General features: G+C 33.8%; 2 protein-coding genes across 4 annotated transcripts in view; one reads left to right on the top strand and one right to left on the bottom strand.

Annotated features, from left to right (window-relative positions):
* LOC118193907 (ATP-dependent translocase ABCB1-like) overlaps window positions 1-20,673 on the bottom strand; it is a 379,421-nt gene that overhangs the window by 308,426 nt on the left and 50,322 nt on the right. For all 3 annotated transcript variants that reach the window (XR_015039173.1, XM_085809734.1, XM_085809733.1), the window contains exons 3-4: window positions 7,505-7,694; window positions 7,271-7,395 (exon numbers count right to left, since the gene is read on the bottom strand). Coding sequence is in view for 2 of the 3 variants with exons in the window: in XM_085809734.1 (XP_085665860.1) it covers window positions 7,271-7,395; window positions 7,505-7,694 (315 nt within the window). In the remaining variant the exon portion in view is untranslated. The remainder of the gene's footprint in view (window positions 1-7,270; window positions 7,396-7,504; window positions 7,695-20,673) is intronic.
* Window positions 11,280-16,541, top strand: LOC118193906 (uncharacterized). Its single transcript, XM_085809062.1, has 2 exons — window positions 11,280-11,362; window positions 11,481-16,541. Exon 2 carries the CDS (start codon window positions 11,906-11,908, stop codon window positions 14,633-14,635), a length of 2,730 nt encoding a protein of 909 aa, XP_085665188.1. The 5' UTR covers window positions 11,280-11,362; window positions 11,481-11,905; the 3' UTR covers window positions 14,636-16,541.

The raw sequence follows: 20,673 nt of genomic DNA, 5'->3' as shown, positions 1-20,673 counted from the left end.
TGAACAAGAGAGAGCAGAGCGGGAACGTGAACAAGAGAGAGCGAAACGGGAGCGGGAGCGAGTTTTTGAATTGGAAAGGTTAAAATTGATGAATGTGGTTCAGACTAATAGCCTAGCTTCCACGGTTTCGAAAGTTGAACAATCTAGAGAAAAAAAGATTAATTTGAAAGATCTAGTACCGCGTTTTGAACCGAGTAATATAGATATTTCATTATTCTTTAAGCTATTTGAGAAACAAGCTCAAAAAGAGAACGTTAATGAGATTGATTGGGTCTCGCAATTAATTCCTTTATTACCTTACGATGTAGCCCAGTTAATAGTGAAAGAACCAGCGGATAAAGGGGATGATTATCAGCATGTTAAGAAATTATTCATGCAGAGATTCAAGCTTAGTTCTTGGGCACTAAAAACAAAATTTGAAAAACATTCTAGAAAAAACGGAATGTTATAGGTGGATTTAGTGTATGAATTGAGAGTGTATTTAGAGAATTGGTTGGATTCAGTTCAAGATTTTGAAAGTCTTAAGGAACTTATGCTCACTGAGCAAATTAAGCGGCGAGTCCCTCTAGAAATAAGGGAGCACTACTTAGACAATTGGGAAGAATTTAAAACAGCTTCCATTTTAGCAGAGAAATGCGACAAGTATGAGGCTTTGCGAAGAGATACGAGGAAGTTAGAACAGAGAGCGGGGTTAAAGAAACCATTTGAGAAAGATAAAGAGCGGTATATAAATTCTAACTGTAGTTATAATCAGAAAAGTAGTGGTCATCAAAGAATTAAATCAGAGGAGCATAGAAAAGTGGAGGCTCCTAAAAAAAAAACAAGTTTTCAATGAAGCAGGTTTCGAGAAACAGCGGAAAATAAGGTGTTACCAATGTGGAAAGGACGGACATATCCACCTAACTGTCCATCGCTGGAAAAGAATAAGGCTATTCTGGTGAATAATCTAGGAACGGAGAGTTTAGGAAAACATTTTGAGCCGTATTTCAAGAAAGCAGTAATTAATGGGATAGAGAGAGAATATCTGAGAGATTCTGGAGCTGGTATAGATCTGTGTAATAGTACTTGGATTAATACTAGTGACTTATTAGGGGAAACTATGGGTGAAACAGCCTTTGGACACAGAATGTAAATGTTTACCTTTGGCGAAAGTCACCATTGAAGGTGATTTTGGTGTGGTCACCACAAAGGCAGCGGTTAACTCCGGTAGAGTTAGATAAAGAGTACTATATGTTAGGGAATAAAACTGCACAGTTGATTGAGGAAATTAGGAAACGACCGGTTCTCTTGAATGCTGTGGAGACTCGTAGTCAGGCGCATGCGCGCAGGAGTTTAGAGAGAGCGAGTGCAAAAGACTTAGATTCCAGATCGGAAGAAAAGAAAGAGATAGAAAGTGAAAGGGCTTTCAATAATGAGCATTCGGAAGAAAGGAAGTTAACCAGTAATAAGGAGGAGAAAATTAAAATTCCAGACATCAGTTTAGAGGAAAGGGCTATCCTTGCGGATGTTTCGCCAGAAGAATTCTCGGAAGCACAAGCAACAGAAACTCATGATAATGCTCAACACCAAACAAAATTTATTATATCGCATACTGAAGGAACACAAGATCTGCAGAATTCGATATTCGAAAAACCCACTTCTATCATGACGTTTTCTTCTGAGAAATTGCTTCCAAATAACCTTGCTGTAAAAATTACGTTCAATTATAATGCTGAATCAAATGCATATGCTATATGGCGTGCAATGTATAAGGAGACATTACCAGCCATTGGCGAGTTTTCTTTGGATGAACTGACAAATCATAAAGTCAGGAAAAAGAAATTGAGACCTCATCCAAATATAGTTGTAAATGTTAAAGAGTGTCCTATCTCAGTGATTGATTATTCAAGATCAGATCTACGGACAGCAGAAACTTTAGCATATGAAGTATATGGAGGAGCCAATCCTTTTTGTTCTGTAAACTGTTATTTGAAAAATGATTTTTGTAGCGTTTTGGAATTATATTTTTGTAGACTCAAAATTGTTTGCATTGTGTGTTTCTTATTCAAAATGGTTAGAATCAAATGTTTTGTGTTAAGTATTAGCATTTTGTAAGCTGAAAAGGTACTTTGTGTAGATTCAAAATTTAAATCTTTTTGTTGTATTTTTGCATTTTTTTTATCTAGAAATAAGTGCAGGGTAATATAACTGGCTTCTCTATTATCACTTAAATGGTTACCACTTGTGTTTTGAAAGCAGTGAAAAGTATTTAGAATTTTTCCTGCCATAGTCAAGAAAAATTCTTTTATGAAGGGAGGAGCTGTGATAAGGTCGCATAAATCTACGATGAATGATTTCAAATTGCAAATTCAGAGTGCAATATACGTGATGAAATCACGGGACTAAATATAATTATTTAATTGTTATTAAAATAGTATTAAGTTGTAAAAAATAGTTGTTATTAAAATAATATTAAATTCCTGGCACTGTCAAAAACGCAGTCTCAAGAGCCACGTATGGCTCTCGCACGACTGATGTATAAAATTTGATTTTTGAAAAGATAAGTTTTTTCTCTTCGGAATTGTATGTAGCCATATTTTTAGCATTCAATAAATTTTTCTATGCTGTGTTTTGTTTTCAACCTGATGTCACAACCCAGGGTTTGCATAGCGGTTTCGGCCACTACACCACAATGCATTAAATTTTCAATATGCATGAAATTTTCAATCTGCAGCATAATTTCAATATGTATTATAATATCCACGGCAGTAAAAGCTTCAATAGACTGTTCCTGATTTCTACTGTGCTGAAAGTCCATGGCAAACAACAGATTTCGACAAGTTAATATCCATGGCAGTAAAAGCTTCAATAGACTGTTCCTGATTTCCACTGTGCTGAAATTCCATAGCAAACACCGGATTTCTTCAAGTTAATATCCATGGCAGGAAATCTTCCTTGCACAGTTCCAGGATCTACAAAATAGAAATTCCTATGGCTGATTAATGCAGTTTCACTTCTCAGCGATGAGATTTCAATTCACCGAACTTTCAATATGCAATTCTGGTCATTCGTCCAGTTTAAATCAAGTATTTCTGTGATTCTCATCTCGCCAGGCAGTGCCCCTAGAAGTGCCAGCTAAGTGCAAATATTTTTTTAATTCAATAGTTAATGGTTGTCATTCTTTAAATAGTAAACTAAATTCACTTAGTTAACCAATTAGTATTTTAATTAAACCTTTTTATGCTGTTCCAATTCTGATAACTGAGATAATTTTTTTACTGTTGGTAAAGTAATTTATTGAGGACTGTTTAGGGAAATATATATATTTAATTTTAATTGATTTAATTAAAGCGTGCATTTTTTAAGGTTGATAACTTTATACCAGGTGCAATTAATTGATTTCTGAAATTCTCTATTGGAATAAGTTTCCTGTTAAGATGAAAAACAAGGACATGTTCTCAAATTTTACCCGGTCATTCTAATATTATAGTAATTAAAATGTGCAATAATTAAGTATTATTATTTTTTATTTGTTTTGTTTTGCCAATCTGTAACTTTTTCATAAATGCCTATGTTAATATCCAGTGTGGTTTCTCTAGTAAAGTGCTAACTGTTATTTTTTTTTCTTTCTCCCCGGGGAGGGTATGTCTTCTATCATTCAAATTTAATTGATTATGGTAGCCTTTTTAAGGCAATATAATGTTTGACATGTTGGATAAATTTGAAGGAAATTGTGAGGTCTTATTGTTAATTTTTTTTACCTCCTCACTTGTTAAAATTTGAAACTAACTAATGCCATTATTTTTAATAAATAATCATATTTTCTTTGGATCAATTAATGGTATGTTTATTTGATTTGTTTATGTCTTTCACCATTCCACTACAGATTTTGATTTCAGGGTTAATCCGATAAACTTAAACACAATGCAATGAGGTTATTGGAATAGGAGTTAGGTCAGTCAGTTAGAAAAATTCTTTTGTGTTCCTGTGTCTCTTTAAAAGGCACGGAACACCCGCCTACGGATCACCCGCCTAAATCTGAAAAGCTGGTATCGTTCTCTCTGGATACCGCTGTGTGAAATATTAGATTTATGAATCTAGGACCAACAGTAAAATGAAGTTCTGACAATGTTTAACATGCAGCGATAGCAGTTTTTCTTGCAACTTTCCGATATATGAGAGTGTCGATGTTTCAATATGTATACATTTTTGTTTGTATTATTAGAGAGTCTATATACTACTACAAAGATGTGTCTTAGGTTTCGATGATTCCAGTGTATAGCACATCACATTACATGATTATCTTTGATAATATACAGTCAATAAATAATATTAATAAATTATGCATTTATGGCTGAAAAAAAAAGTTCCGTGTTAAAGTGTAAAACGTTCTGGCATATTGAAAGTTCGGTGAAGTTGAAATCTCATCACTGAGAAGAAGTGAAACTGCATTAATCAACCACAGGAATTTCCATTTTGTAGATCCTGGGACTGCGAAAGGAAGTTTTCATGCCGTGGATATTAACCTGAAAAAATCCGGTGTTTGCTATGGAATTTCAGCACAGTGGAAATCAGGAACAGTGTACTGAAGCCTTTACTGCCGTGGATATTAACGAAATCTGTTGTTTGCCATGGAATTTCAGCACAGTGGAAATCAGGAACAGTCTATTGAAGCTTTTACTGCCGTGGATATTATAATGAATATTGAAATTTTGCTGCATATTTCTATCACAAGGGCAAAAGCCCAGTAGATCAGGCGGGAGAAACTCCGCCATTTCACGTTAATTCGGCGTGCAAAGCACGCGACCAAATGAAGTTTACTCCACTCGAAGACCGGCCAAAAAGTGACCTTCTCCCCCGAAACCACCCGTTATGAAGTTATGAGCGGGAACACCGACTTGGCATCACTCACGCCCCGCCAAGGGGAAAACCATTTGCAACACCCATCTTTCCGGCATGCAAAAACCTCCGCCAAAACCAACCGGTTTGGAACTACAACAGATTTTCCATCTCGCCAACCAGCCACACCTAGAAGAGAGGAGAACGTGCGAAACTTAACAACCCTGGACCATGTTCCAGTGAAACTGCACTGAAGAATCCTAAAAGTAAGCGTTTTACCGGAAAAGGGAGATTTCCTCCCCCAGAATAGAAATCACAAAGACCGTTGCAAAAATCCATTAATTAAAGGACCATAACTGAATTTTAATTGAAGTTAGAAAAATAAAAGTAATCTCAAATTAAAGAGCTAATTTTTCTGCAACTATTGATATTAAATTCTACGGGTTTAACTTAATTCTTGTCATGAGAAACTGAGTTTATTACGTGAAAATTCACCTATATCCATTGTCTGAGTGTACAAGTTTGAGAACGAAGTGGGCACAAAACGACGCTAGCCAAGCATTTCGTGTAAAATCAAATAACCCAAATTGATTACAATAAACTAATAATAACCAAATAAATTAATAAAACCAAACATGTTTTGTAGCTTAAAATTTAGAATATCGACACTTTAAAATTTTGATTTCTGTGATTAATTTAATTACGTTAAATTTGCTACACAACATATTCCTCCTATGATCAGGGGCAGCCAAAAATTTTAGGACCCACAGACAATGGAAAAGGTTTACATACTGAGAGAAAAAAAAGTTAAGAGAGGAAAAAAAATCATAGTAAGTGTTGGTACAAACACCTGTTAATCGCAAAGAGGGATACATGTACTTATTTACAATTAATCCTACCATTAGTCACGGTTAGCAAAAAATAATCAAGAGTCAGATTCGCACTCGAAATCATACCATAGTTACATGGTTCGCAACAACTATCAAAATCATCTCATTTGAACCCCCCCCCCCCGAAAAAAAAATTAGTACACCTAACATTTAACATGAGTGTAAGATTTAAAATTATATATATATGTTAATTTACCTCTTAAGGTTAATTTGTAGGGAACTGATCAGTTTACCTACTTATCATATGCTTGAATATTTTAGAAATTAATAAATGTGTTTGATATATATACTATGTTTCATTTGTTTAGTTTAGTGTGTAATTTACTGTGGTCTGTCATGTCCCTCCATTTGTTTGAGCCTGGAGGCTTTTAAGAAACATGGAGTTTAATTGAATTTGGGGTTATTGATTTTTCTTTTGCATAGGTTACTCACAACGCCAACCGAAAATTTAATTTGTATTGCCACTATACGATTGTTATTCGATTGATCTTTGATTATTATGAATTAGATTTGTTTTGATTATATTACATTTTTTTAGTTAGTGTGTCCGGCACTATGAGTCAAAGTTAAGTTTTAAAAACTAATAATTTTCAGAGATCTAACACTAGCCGATTAAGATTTTCCTTCTTGATCCCGCATTGCATTCATGCCCTCTAACAACTCTTCTAACAGTTTCAAGATTAATTTTTACTGCAAACCATTTTTCTACATCCATTCTTTTCTAAATTCAAGTTTCACGGCATTAATATTTATTTTTTGATTGATTTTTCCAAGGATACATCTTTGATGCCTTTGCAATGTGGTGTAGACTTCAGTGCATTTTCAGCAGTTCAACGCAGTTATAACATCAAAGATAGTTAAGCACTTTCCATCAAGGATTTTTTGATGATCCAATTACTTTTACAATCTTTAAAATGATGAATAGTTAAATTTCTACCAGAACATTATGTTGTAGCATCTTGCCATGTTTACTTCAGATATGAAATCATAGTATATTCTATTCTACAAAACAAATAATAATTCCTAAATGTAAACAATAATTCTTGTGATACATTTCCATTTAAAACAAAAATTTATGACAAGAAACTTCATCTGCTAAAACATCTTGACAAAAGATTCAGCCGTCCAAATTATTATGCAAATTATCAACTAATATGTCTTGATTAAATTATTTTATTACAAGGAATATCTTAATGACATTTATTTTGTAACAAGCAAGGCTTAAAATAGAGAAAAAATAATATATTAGAAAAGAATTTGGAATCTATGTTTCAATGTTTAGTACAATATCTAAATAAATTTCAAAATTAGAAGTGTCCAAAAAGGGATCCGAGCCACTGTAGCCACTGATGCTTAGCACCTGTTAAATGAAAAGTGGGAGTACTAATCATCTCACTGTCACATGAACCGGAATTGTTTACATGATATAGAAACAGGAATGTCATGATATTGAATTTAAATATACATAAACAAATCACAAACTCGAAAGATAAGAAAATTAGGTCAATATTTTTTGGTACAAATCATATTAAGCAATAATCTTTAGGAGAAAGTTCACTTACTTGAAACAAAGATGCAAAAAACACAGCCGTACCAATGTAAACATAGTACAGAGAAAACGTACTCATTTGACTCTCAAAACGTTCAGGCGAAATATTGTCAAAGGCATTTTCAAGTAGATTTGGCACTATAAAGTATTAAACAACTGTATTAAACATAAATTATAAAATACTTTGATTTAACTTAGCTTCAATATAGATAATTATAAATACCAAATTTTAAAAAGTAAAATTTACCTTTACTTAAGAATACAGATTTATTTTCTTGTGATTGTAATGTTACATTTTTCAAAGAAGACTGTGTAAGAAACTCATTTGTCATAGCTCCAAAGACAATAGCAAGTAAAGGCCATCCAGCTCCATTTATAATGGCAAAAAATGATCCAGTACACATAAGAAATGTGTCCAATTTTTTGGCATAATGAAACTAAATATATAAAAGAAGGAACATATAAGCACATAATTTTATATTCCATTGAAAGACACATGTGAATACAAGAGCCCTGCAAATGCAATAAAATACTGCTGTTAATCTAACCTACAGTCTCTGCTGACATTTACGTTGTAATATATATTACAAGTACCCTAAAATATTATTAAAATGGTACTTCCATATTAAAATGCTCATTTCAATCAGTCATCAAAATCAGAATATTAGTCACTATAAATGGCAGACTTAATCACCAGATCTTTAACATGCAACATGTTGCTTTAAAATGTTACAATTTTTAATTTGTAATCAGCTAGAAAAGAAACTAATTTTGTTGCAATAGTTATAATGTGCAACATATTTGATTTTCATGGTCACTTTAGATCACGGATACTGTTGCTCTGTTACATTTTCACCTTCTAAAATACTGATCATTTTTAACTTTATATCAAGTGGAAAATATCAGGTTATAACGAAAGTTTCCTGCAACCGCAAATATCGTCTGTGCAAACAATTCATGTTGGCGTGTTTAATCATATTTTGTCAAATGATTTTTGGCATTTGAAAGAAAGAGACTTGCTTTAAAACACTATGTTGTGAAATTTGTAAAAAAATATTGTTAATTTTAAGTACAAGGTGTCTGAAATGGAGCTATAATGCTACTAGATTAGAACCATCATTTACTTCCAGTTCTGTTGCAAAAAGTCAGCTACAAAATGTCACCAAATCACGTATACAGCTTTAGGTACTAATGCTGTATCATTTGACACTGTGAAGGTTTAGTCCAAAAGTTCAAAAATAAGGACTATAACATTAAGAAGCAGAGTGCTCTGCCTGGTCTACTGATGTTGATGAAGACTGCCTGCAAGAACTTGTGGAAGAAGATCAATATGCAACCACTCAAGAGATTGCTAAGGAGTTAGCCGTTAGTGCCATGTCCATTAGTTGCATTATTCATCGCATAAACTTGACGTACAAGTTCAATTGCTGGGTGTTACATGAGCTGACTCAAGCACATAAGGAAAGACGTATTTGGGCCGGCACTAATCTGCTTGAATATCAGTGCAAGGCCAAAATTCTGGACCGGATCATCACTTCTCATGAAAAGTGGATTTACTTCAACAACTCAGGCTGAAAAGAGGGTTGGTCTGCCCCTGGTAAGCCCATTGGCAGAGTCACAAAGAGCAATTTAACTAACAGAAAGATCATGCTTTATATTTGGTGGGATTGCAGTGGTATTATTCACAAAGAGTACCTGCAAAAAGGTAAAATCCTCGACAGTAAGGTGTACAGCAAGATTCTAGTCCCTGTTGAAGCTGCTATTAAGGAAAAACGTTGAACTGAGTTCCGGCGCAAACAGGTAATGCTCCATCAAGATAATGAAAGACTACATGTGTCTGCATTCATGGGCTGAACTCTATACAGACTCGAATGTGATCTTTTGCCACAACCACCATATAGCCCCGACATCACCTCTTCGGACTTCTACCTTTTTCACACCTGTACGCTATTTTCCTTTTTGCACAGTAGAAACAAAATAAGGTTGACCTGTTTTTTGCCTCATGGCCACCAAGTTTCTGGGCGGAAGGCTTTGAAAATCTACCAAAACGTTGGCAGAAAATCATAGATTTGGGTGGTGATTACTACCTGCACTAAACATACTGCTTTCATTTTTTCTTCTGACTTTATAAAGAATATTTTTTGGTGGAAGACTTTCGTTACACCCAGATAAATAAGCAGTAATTTCTTCGTGATATCATTCCTTCTTTGGTATTCACCATTTTATTTTCAATTAAAGTATCGGAATTTAAAGTATTGGTTAATTTAGTTTTTATTTCAATTTTAACTTTTATTCTGTTTCAGGCTTCTTTAATTAAAAACGGTTTGAATATAAGTGATATAAAAGTGCATATTCCACAGACATCCTTTAATTATCTCTGCTTTTCTTGTATCAGCTCAGCAAGGTGTATTTCTCATATGGGTATTTCTAATATCTTAGAAGAGGGGTTCCCAAACTTATGCCCGCAGGCACCATTACACCCCCCGATTATTTAATGTTTGCCCACCACTGCGCGATCACAATAAAATTCTATGTGAAAGTTTGACTAACAAAAAGATCATGCTTTATATTTTCTCATTTTTAATGACACAGGAATTGCATCCAACACAGATACCAGCACAAAGCGAAATGTGACTGATTTCTTATGTGTATGTAGTATTAACTCTATCCAACTATACGTTCACCTTGTAAAAGTAAATGATGCCCGCTGTCCATTATATATTCTAGAATGTGCTCTTGGTTGAAAACCCTTGCCTTAGAATATATGTCTAAATGCTTTTTTATGCATAAATTATTATAATACATCTTATCAGATCATAAGTTTCATATATATAAATATGATATTTAATATATACAGTAAATACAGAAGGAAGAACTAATAGAACTTAAAGGAATAATTAAAGGAATCCAAAATTTATACTCTGATTTAGAAACATAAAAAACGCATTATTAAGAATACCTTATTAATGGAATTAAGCAGTAAAATTAGAAATAAGCGTTTACTTTAAATATAAATGGAAAATTACACATATTTAAAATAAAAATGAAAAATTACACATATTTAAAATAAAAATGAAAAATTCTACATATAATCCTGGAAATTTAAAAATCACCCAAGCATTAATGGTGTCTAAGTGCTTTGTAAAATTTTAGAACCATACGAATAATTTTTTATTTTTATTTGGAATATGTAAACTTGGGCCATATAAAAATGACAGTAAAAATCATTTCCTTTGTAAGGTTCTGTGCTGTGTACTTTTAAGTTACAGTGGAAGAATCTTAAGAACTGATCAGCGAATAATCTCTTGAGTTCATGAGAACAACACGTAAGAAGGGTGAAATTACCCTTTATTACTCCAATAAAGTTTAACAGAACTCCGTCTTGGAGTTTTAGAATAAAGCCGCCACTCGGGCTTGAACTTAGGAAACTAAAACTTAACTAAAAAGATATAGCCGAAAGTATCAACTAACAACTTCATTGATTTAAAGTACTTATTTATTTAATTAATAAGTTAAAAATTTTAATTTTTAGCTAAAATTCATTTTTAAGATATTAAAAATTCTGAAGTAAAAGTAGTTTTTATGAATGTTTTTATACCATGGTAGTAGTTAGGATTTGAGTATCCCTGCACCCGGAAGTGCCGTCGACCTTCAAATGTACTTGGATGTAGTAGTAGGCGGTAATGTAGGCGAGACTGTTTGTCATATACTATGTTTTTCTAAAATAGTGCGTTAAATGAAGGATGAGAGGCTTGTGGAAAAAAAAAAAAAAAAAAAAAAGGGGAAATGATTTAATTAAAATTCACGAGTCGAATGTAATATGCGCATTTGAAAGGGTTGATTTCAGTTGAGTGGGCTGGGATAATATTCTGCATTGCTAAATTAGGAACGAGATGGTCGCTTTTCCTTGAGAAAGGTTAGATCAAGGTTAAGATTTTGAGGGGGAGGTGAAAGTAGTATTTGATGAAATACGTGTTTTGAAAGCGTAAACATCCTGTAAGCGCACAAGGCGAGACTTGTGAAACTTTCACTTGATCATTACATTTCGAAGCGGTGAGGTTGGTGCTATCATCCTCCATAAGGATTACAATGGAAGCTCGTAATGGTGAGTGAAACGTAAGGTTTTTTTTTTTTTTGTGTGTGTGTTATTGTTCTTTTATTGTTAAATACTTTCTGCGATAAATGTTAAGCATAAAATTATAATTAAAATTAGTTTATTTTAGAACGCAAACGTAGATGTGTTGACACGTTGGGAGATGTGCAGCCGTCGGAAGATCTTATTTTAAACCTCGCTCCAGAGGAAGGCGAAACCTCCCGCAAAAAACTCAAAAAAATTAAAATATACATTGGAAAAAATGTTTCAATAGAAACTTGTGACTTCTAAAATGTCAATTATGTTTCATTTGTAAGGGTGTATCCCGAAACCGCCGCCACCCCCAAAAGATTTAATATAAATATGAATTGTATTGATCGTATAATCGAAGCTTTGGGGGTGATTAAGAGTCACTGTATGTAAAATAAAAAAAAATAAAAGATATCAAAATGCTGATTTTGCTGGAAAGTGGTAGTGGAATTTAGTAAATTAATGTGAATTTTTTATAATATTGTAAACAAAAAAGTTCCATTATTTATTTATTATTTTTTTCAAATGATGAATTTTATTCAGTTAGCGCAAGCCCACCGAGGCTATTTGCGCACTTTAAGAACAACATTCGATGCTTCTCAGAAAGATCCGTATGAGATATTCAGAACGGCACGCCCTGCCATATACAACATTTTAAATACTAGATCGAGTTTAAGACTCAGGATTTTAATATGTTTGAAAATATGTTTTGAGAAACTGGGGAAAGATGAAAAAGAAATTAATCAGTGTTTTTATTTTTGTTCTCATTGCGAAATAATTTTATCCTCTAACCAAATCTACGAAAGCATTGACAGATGCTTTAAAAAGATTTTAAATTTGATAGATAATTTTGTGCGTAATGGAAGCGGGTGGAAAATAAAAAAATTAGAGTACTTTGACTTACACGTTGGAAACTATCGAGAAAATCGCGGTGGTTGTAAAAGCATCGCTTTACCGACGGGATTAAAAAATAGAAAAGCGTTGTTAAATATCAAATGTGGTGACGACAATTGTTTTTTATATTCTGTTGCCGCAAGTGTTTTTCCGAAATTCACTAGAAATCCTCAGAAGGCTTACTTGTATAAAAAGCATATATCACGTTTTAAATTAGGATCCCTCAAATTTCCCTTAGCGTTAGGCGATGTAAAAATGTTTGAAAACCTGAACGATGTATCCATAAACGTGTATGGATATGAGGAAAATGAAATATTACCTTTGCAATTAAGTGAAAAGCGAAATGCGACAAAAACAGTAGATTTGCTATATTTTCAAAAACATTTCTTTTGTATTCGAAATTTTAATCGCCTATTACACGCAAACGAAAAACGAGTAAATTTTTTTTGTAAAACTTGTTTAAGTGGGTTTCAGAGAAGGGAAACGTTAGAGTATCACAAAACTCTTTGCAATGAAAACAAACCGCAGAAAGTTAGCATTCCTAAAAACACACTTCTTAAATTTACAAATTTAATGAAAATGCATTATCATCCTTTTTGTGTCTTTACCGATTTTGAATGCCTCACGCGCAAGATTCAAACTGCGTTTCCTTCTCCGCAACAGAGTCATACTACCCCAATTGAACAGCATATTCCTATTAGTTATACCCTAATAGTTACTGACGTGGAAGACAAGATTATTTTTCATGAATATTTTTGCGGAGAGAATGTAATGGAACATTTTTTCACAACGTTGAGCGAAATCAAATCTAAAATTTTGCAAAAGATGAAAGAGTGTTTACCGATGCAGGAGATGTCGGAAAAAAGTTACGATTCAAATATATGTCATATATGTTTGAATCCTTTCTTAGAAGGCGATGTTCGGGTCAGAGATCACTGCCACTGGAGTGATGGGCATGTGAGAGGTCTTGCACATCGCTCCTGTAATTTGAATTTTAAAGTGTCATACTACATTCCGGTGGTAATTCATAATTTCAGGAATTATGATAGTCACCTGTTACTAAAACACATGCCGAAAATGTATGCAAATAAAGTTAACATTATTCCGGTGAATTTGGAAAAATTCACCATGTTTACACTAGATGAAATGAAATTTATTGATTCGTTTCAATTTTTAGATGCGTCTTTGGACACTTTGGTGTCGAATTTGAAAACGTCACAACACGAATTTAAATTGTTTAATGCATTTTTTGAGAAAAATCCCCAACGAGAATTGTTATTGCGGAAAGGCGTATTTCCTTACTCATATTTTGCGTCAACATCGGTGTTGGATGAAACTTCGCTTCCACCGCAGAGCGCGTTTAATAATGTATTACAAGGAGAAGCAGTTTCCGACGAAGATTATGCACATGCCACACACGTGTTTCATTCGTTTGGATGTAACACTTTTGCCGATTACTTAGAGTTATATCAAAATACAGATGTTATTTTGCTAGCCGAAGTATTTTTATCCTTCAGACGCACCGCTCTAAAATATTACCAGTTGGATCCTGTACATTTTATAACGGCTGCCGAATTAACGTGGAATGCCGGACTAAAAGCGTCTAAAATTGAATTAGAGCTTCTAGGAGATGTGAATCAATACATTTGGTTTGAAAACCAAATGCGAGGAGGTATTTGTTTTCTGGGTAGACGTTATGCTCTTGCAAATAATCCTTATATCCCCGAGAGTTATAAACCCGATTTACCACACAGCTATATCTTAGCCTTAGACGCAAATAATCTATACGGGTGTGTAATGAGCCAGCACCTGCCATTGGGAGGTTTCTACTGGTTAAAGGAAAATGAGGTGGAGGCGTTTGATATTTTGTCTTGTGTTGAAGACGGTGATGTGGGGTATATTATCGAATCCGATCTGTTATATCCCTCCCATCTGCATGACCAACACAATGATTTACCGCTAGCACCGGAACATTTTGAACTCACTTTTGACATGCTATCGCCTTACGCCAAAACCCTGAGCAAAAAATTTCAGTTAGAGACGACACTTCCATGCAAAAAATTATTACCCAATTTTTTTGAAAAAAAAAACTACATCGCTCATTATTTAAATCTAAAGTTTTACGTAGAACAGGGTTTAATAATTAAGAAAATTCATAGAATTTTAGCTTTCAAACAACGAGCGTGGCTTAAAGAATACATTGCTTTCAATAATATGAAAAGACAAAATGCGTCTAGCGAATTTGAAAATTCTTTCTTTAAAAAGATGAATAACGCTTTCTATGGAAAAACCTGTCAAAATGTTAGGAAACGTATTCGCGTACAGGGCGTTTTAGTGAGGAACAATGCCAAAAAAAGTTAAACAGTCCTCTGCTGGAATATTTTGAAATAATAAATAAAAATTTTTCAGTTTTCAAAATGAAAAATCCAAATTTGTGTCTAGATAAACCGATTTATATAGGTTTCAGCGTTTTAGAATTAGCGAAGTTGCACATGTATAAATTATTCTATTCCCATTTTAAACACTTTTACAAAGAAAAATGCGAGTTGTTATACACAGATACAGATTCTTTGTATCTCTATATAACAACTGAAGATGTATATAGTGATTTAAAAACAAATTTTTTAAATATTTTGGATTGCAGTAATTTCGAACCCAATCATATAATGTTTAATGAAGCAAACCGTGGAAAACTGGGATTTCTAAAAAGTGAGACACTCATCCCCATATCGGAATTTGTGGGTTTGAAATGCAAAATGTACGCATTTCGTTTCGGTGATACTGTTAAAAAGACCGCGAAAGGAATCAAAAGGAGCGCGCTCAAAAACATTGGATTTGAAACGTATAAAAACGTTTTCGAAAATGCTTCCCTGATTAGGAATTCTCAATATTCAATCATTTCAAAAAAGCACGAATTGCAAACGATTTTTCAAAATAAAGCTAGCCTCTCGGGATATTATGACAAAAAATATTTGTTAGATGATGGAATTCAATCATTGTCTTATGGTCACTATAACACGCGTGAAGAAGACATGAATTAAAAAAAATGATGGAACTTTTTTGTAACATTTTATTGTAGAGTGTGACATTGTATTTTTGCAACTTATATTTTTTTATGCTAATGATCGCCAAAAAACAAAAATGTGTTTCCCTCCCATAGAATACCCAGAAGATATGGCTTTATTTCAACCAATTTCTTTGCAAGATATGTGTATTCAAACTATTTTATCTTCGATATTATGTATAGCTGAACTGTATAATGTAGAACTGAATATTCCTTGTATGATTTTAAGAGATATAATAGAGAAAGGTCGATTCTAGATTGATTTTGAAAGTAGTTTCTCCTTAGAGAACAGAGATGTATTTTGGGATGAAAGTTTAACTCTCTATGAAAGAATTCGATTTAATAAGTGGTTTTCTAAACAATTTATTGCCTGGTTTTTCTTTGATGATGATGTTATATTTCTTTTACACCTAAAGATTGCACATATCACATTTGTAAAACATGTAATTGTTCAAAATAATGAGTCTAATATTTATTTGAAAAGCTGCAACAAATGTTTAGAATTGTGGTTACGATGTCAACCAGACACTACCAGAACGAAATGTAAAATTTTCAGAAAATTCAATCATTTCTTATGTTATAATGAAAGGGATACCCTTTCTTATATGCGAAATGAAGATAACTGGTGTGAGATATGTAAGCAAAGTCCTCTGTATTTCGTTTGCGACGAGAATTCATGCTGCATTTCTTTTGGAAACTTGATACACGAATGTCCCCGAATTAACCATGATCACTGTTATAATAATTGCTATGGAGGTTATGTAGAAAACTTTTCTTTTAACTGTCGAATATGAACAAAAATACTGATACATTATGGCAATATTCTGATTAATCATTTTTATTTTATAAACACCCTGAAATTTTTGTTGATATATAATGATTCCATTTATGTTTGTAACAATGTGAAATGTACTTTTTGTTTTATTTGATTACTTATTGTATTATCAATATAACATCTCACATGTTGTAATGAAAATAATGGGTTAGTTCCCATATTGGATTTACATCGAAAAATAGTTTTGATTTTTTTTAAATGTTCATTTTAATTTTTGATACCTTTATATATTTTACAACAGTAATATGTTTTTTGTTTCATTTGATTTTTTCATTGTATCATGCATACAAGAATGATTATTTTGTATTAAGCTTCTGTAATCCTTTAGAAAAAAAATAAAAAAATGGACCTTACCCAAGAGGTCCGGTTTTAGTATCTTCTTGGAGGAATTTACATTTTATTAATTTCTTCAAGGCAGATGCTTTTACCGGAAAACAAAACAGTGGAATAGAAAAAGGCAGCTCATAAATAAGTGTAAAAATGTATTATTTATCTATATATCTGATATTTTTTTTTCAGAGACAAAAAAAAATTGCATTTGAAAGAAAAAAAATCCTTTTTATTGATCAAATTGTTTGTGTTACACACAAGTGCGATGTAATTCTCGCACAATAGCATCATCATTCAGAATAACAAAGTAAGCAATTTTAATTACATAGCTTTCATCTCTTATACATTCACTTTCATATTCAGTTTTTTTCGAAGAAACACAATCCAACATGCTATTATATAATTTACTACATGCCGAAAAAAGAGCTATTTGTTCATTTTGAATGTATAAGTAGCAATATCCATATTGTTGTTGTGGTTGATGGTCAGCTTTATGAATATGCTTGACCACTTCGGCATTCTTCAAAATTTTCAGGTAATGACGATTTCCTTTCCCGCTAGTGTTTTCATCGTAAAGAGCATTACGAATGCAGTCGCTTAGGTTTTTAAAGAAAAAATGATTAATTTTTTCAACGTGTACTTCTTCAACAGGACTGTTTTCGGAGTTTCCAGTGTGCAAATAGCCGTAACGTTCCATCGTCGACTTCTGAAGCGTTAGTGATGTTTTGCAGGAATAACACGCATATTTATCAAAGACACACAATTTTGTTTCTTGGCATGAAAAGCATGACAACAGCGGCGACGTTTGAATTTTTTTTTTTTAAATTCCCTAATAAAAATTTCATTTTTTTTCTTATCTTTCGTGCAGAGGTCCTTCAAAGAGTACTCTCTTACCATACAAAATAAAAAATAAAGAGCAAATTTTCCGCAGGATGTACTGGTATCATCTTGAAAGCATATTTTATTATAAAATGTTTTGTTAGCGTTGGTCATTAAAAAGTTTAAAATATTTTTGTTAGATGGAGCAAGACCATAACTGTCGAAGTAATATGCCGTGCTGTTTTTCTTAAAATATATCGAAATCCAGTGGCTCCCAGGTAAAGTATGCGGATCCGAATTCACTATAAATGAGGAGTAATGTCTCTTTCGTAAGGGTATGAAATCGGAAGGATATACACCTCCAAATGTTTTTTTGATTCGACTGTCGCCACAGGCATATTGACACAGAGTTAAAGTATCCATTACCGCCTTTGTTCGAAATGAATATTTCTGTATATGCTTTTAAACACTTCTTCGTACACTGATGTTTCTTTGATGGGAAAATTTCAATAATTTTTTCGGCAAAAGCGAGAAAGAATGCAATGCGCAGGTTCGCTATTTTATTGGAAAACATCATATCGCCTATACTTCGAATTACCTCCTCGCCTGCACCCGCCTCCTTAGCTAGTTCGCTAATTTCATTTCCGTATATTTGCAAAACTTCGTCCATGATTTTTAATAATCTGTCGTGACTCCGCGTGACTTGTCTATTTCAATTATGTTCCTGTATTCAGCATAGACTATCAGGGTAACTGTTTCTGGCAAGGCCGCTGCAAATTTGATATCAATGGCTATTAAGACACAATAACACGCCGAATAAATACTAATTCAGAAGTCAAACAACAAAAATCAGCGTTAATTTACAAAATTTTCACAGGACTAGTTTCAATGGTTTTACCGAACCATCATCTTCAGCTGCAAAACCGCAAATCATTTGCGGTTTTGCAGCTGAAGATGATGGTTCGGTAAAACCATTGAAACTAGTCCTGTGAAAATTTTGTAAATTAACGCTGATTTTTGTTGTTTGACTTCTGAATTAGTATCAATGGCTATGTTTCCGCTCTTTTTTATGCTTACGTGGCTTTCATTAGATGCCATATCTGGAGTCAAATCAACGGCATATAATGTATACCCATCTTTGTATTCATCAAAGGAGATATTAATGTTGGGGCTTGAATGATATCGATTTAAATCTGTAAAGATGCTTAAATAACTTCGCCCATAAAATGTTTTTTCGAAATTGGGCTGATAGGGTTTGGAAGGTATCATCTGTCCCCCATTTAATATGCATAGGTAGTTTAGGTTATAGTGATGAAATTTAAAAGGATTTCTGTTGATGCTTCCATTATAGGCGGCATTAGATACAAAACCTAGAATGAGACGTGTGGGTAGCTGACCAATAAAAGCGTTTGCTACAGTTGTCGATTGCAAACCGCTCGATATTGCAAAACTTTTTATGTCAATCCTACGAATGGGCATCTTAATAACTCCTTTTTCTAAAGCCTTTTCGTGTGCTATTAGGATGGAGGGAGCCACGCTGACTTTTCTCACGTATAGTTTTGCTAGCTGAATTCTAATTTTATAATTGTCGTTTGCCGACATCAAAGTGAAAACATCTTTATGCCTTTCCAGTTTAATGCGTACAGTAACCCCGTTGACTAACAATTTTGGTTGAGTGGCCAAATCGAAGTGCAATGGTCCCACGAGGTCGAGGCTTTGGCTAAGCTTGCAACGATTTGCACGCGTTGTATAACCTTCGTTTTCGTCTCCCACAACATCATGCTTAGATGCAGTATCTTTTGCAAATAAGCCAGCACTCAGTAGATTATCTTGACCTGATTTGGAATAGAACAACAAACTTTCCAAAAGGGCTCTATAAGAATAATTCACTTGTGACGAAACCTGTTTATCATTTAAAAATATTGAACAGTCGGAAAACAATGTGTTTAAAATATAATTAACAGGTGCCACCCCGTCGGCGTCGGTGAGATTGGTATCGTTTTTTTTCGTTATTTTAAGTCGTGTGTGTAGTATCGTATGCGCCAAATCCAAATAGTGTTCACCATTACCGCTAATGTAAAATTCTATGGGCGTCTTATCAGACAATGAAGATACGGGGTGGATTTCCACGAAGGAAGAGGAATCGATGCCCAGTTGTACGGCGACACCATTAAAGAGATCCAATTCGCTCTTAAGGCATATAACCCCCTGAGTTTCCATTACTATTAATCTTTATGTAAAAATATCTGCTTTTGTCTTACAACGCTTGCTCTTTGATTGACGATTTTTCCTCTTGCGCTTTCTTTTTATACCTTCTCCCCTCTGTAATTTTTCAAAAATATCACTTTTTATTTTATTAGAGGTCTCACGTAACCTGCTCCGAGCAGAGTCCTTAAATGACGATCCCGCTGCAACATCTGACAAGACGTTCTTTCCTGTTTGCATCAACTGTTTGCCCAAATAACGACCGGCTCTAAGTGCCAACGGCGTAATGTATCGGCGCAAATCTCCAAAAAACCCATAACCTCGTTGGTGAGGTATACCTTGAAAGTAAACACCACCGCCGCCACCAACTTGAGCACAATAATAGGATTCGCACTCTTTCTGATTTAAGTGCATTTCTCTAAGGATGTTTTAAGAAAGTGAGAGGAAAGCTTGAAAAATCTTCAATTTATATAGTTTTTTTACGGCGAAAAGACAGGACTACAAATGTTTTTCCTCCCGTAAAGGTAATTATTTTCCCGCTACTCGTTCTCAGTTCTATTTCTATCGTTTCGAATACTGCATGCTCGCATTGTTGGGTAGAGTAACGTAGAATTCGTCTGTCATTCCATCCATGACGCTTTCACCCACGAATTAAACCGTCGATCAAAGCCTTTCCACTTGACGAAATATTCTTTCTTAGCACCGACACCTCTCGTTTGCAGAATTTTTTCCACTCTCCAGAAATCGTGAGAACTCTTTAATACTTTTTGTAACTCTTGTTCGTAAAACCTTCCTTTCAGAACTGTTCCTTTTAAATCTTTAAGCAGATATGTCGGAGGACTCGAAGGATATCTCTTATATATGACAAAAACCTCATCCGTCCAACTGGGCAAATAACCTTTGCGAAATGCTCGCCTTGTTTTAGAAATCCTCACCTGGTCATTTACCTCGAATTTGTATCTCGGTTTTATGCTATAGCCATACAGTTTTTCAAAAATTTCACTTTCTAGTTCCGGCTTCACGTCGGCAGGTGCATAACCAGTGCTACGATGAATACTCAAATTATAGCTTTTCAAAACTGATTTCAAGACATGCACATACCTGTAGGAATTGGTGTAAGTAAATATTCGATAGAGTTTAGATTTT

This window comes from Stegodyphus dumicola, chromosome X2 (genome assembly GCF_044657685.1).
Source record: "Stegodyphus dumicola isolate Sdum_Otavi_A_Nest chromosome X2, ASM4465768v1".
In the NCBI taxonomy this organism is placed as follows: Eukaryota; Metazoa; Arthropoda; class Arachnida; order Araneae; family Eresidae; genus Stegodyphus; species Stegodyphus dumicola.
The sequence above is the reverse complement of the archived record's forward strand: the minus strand, read 5'-3'. Positions and strand labels throughout refer to the sequence as shown.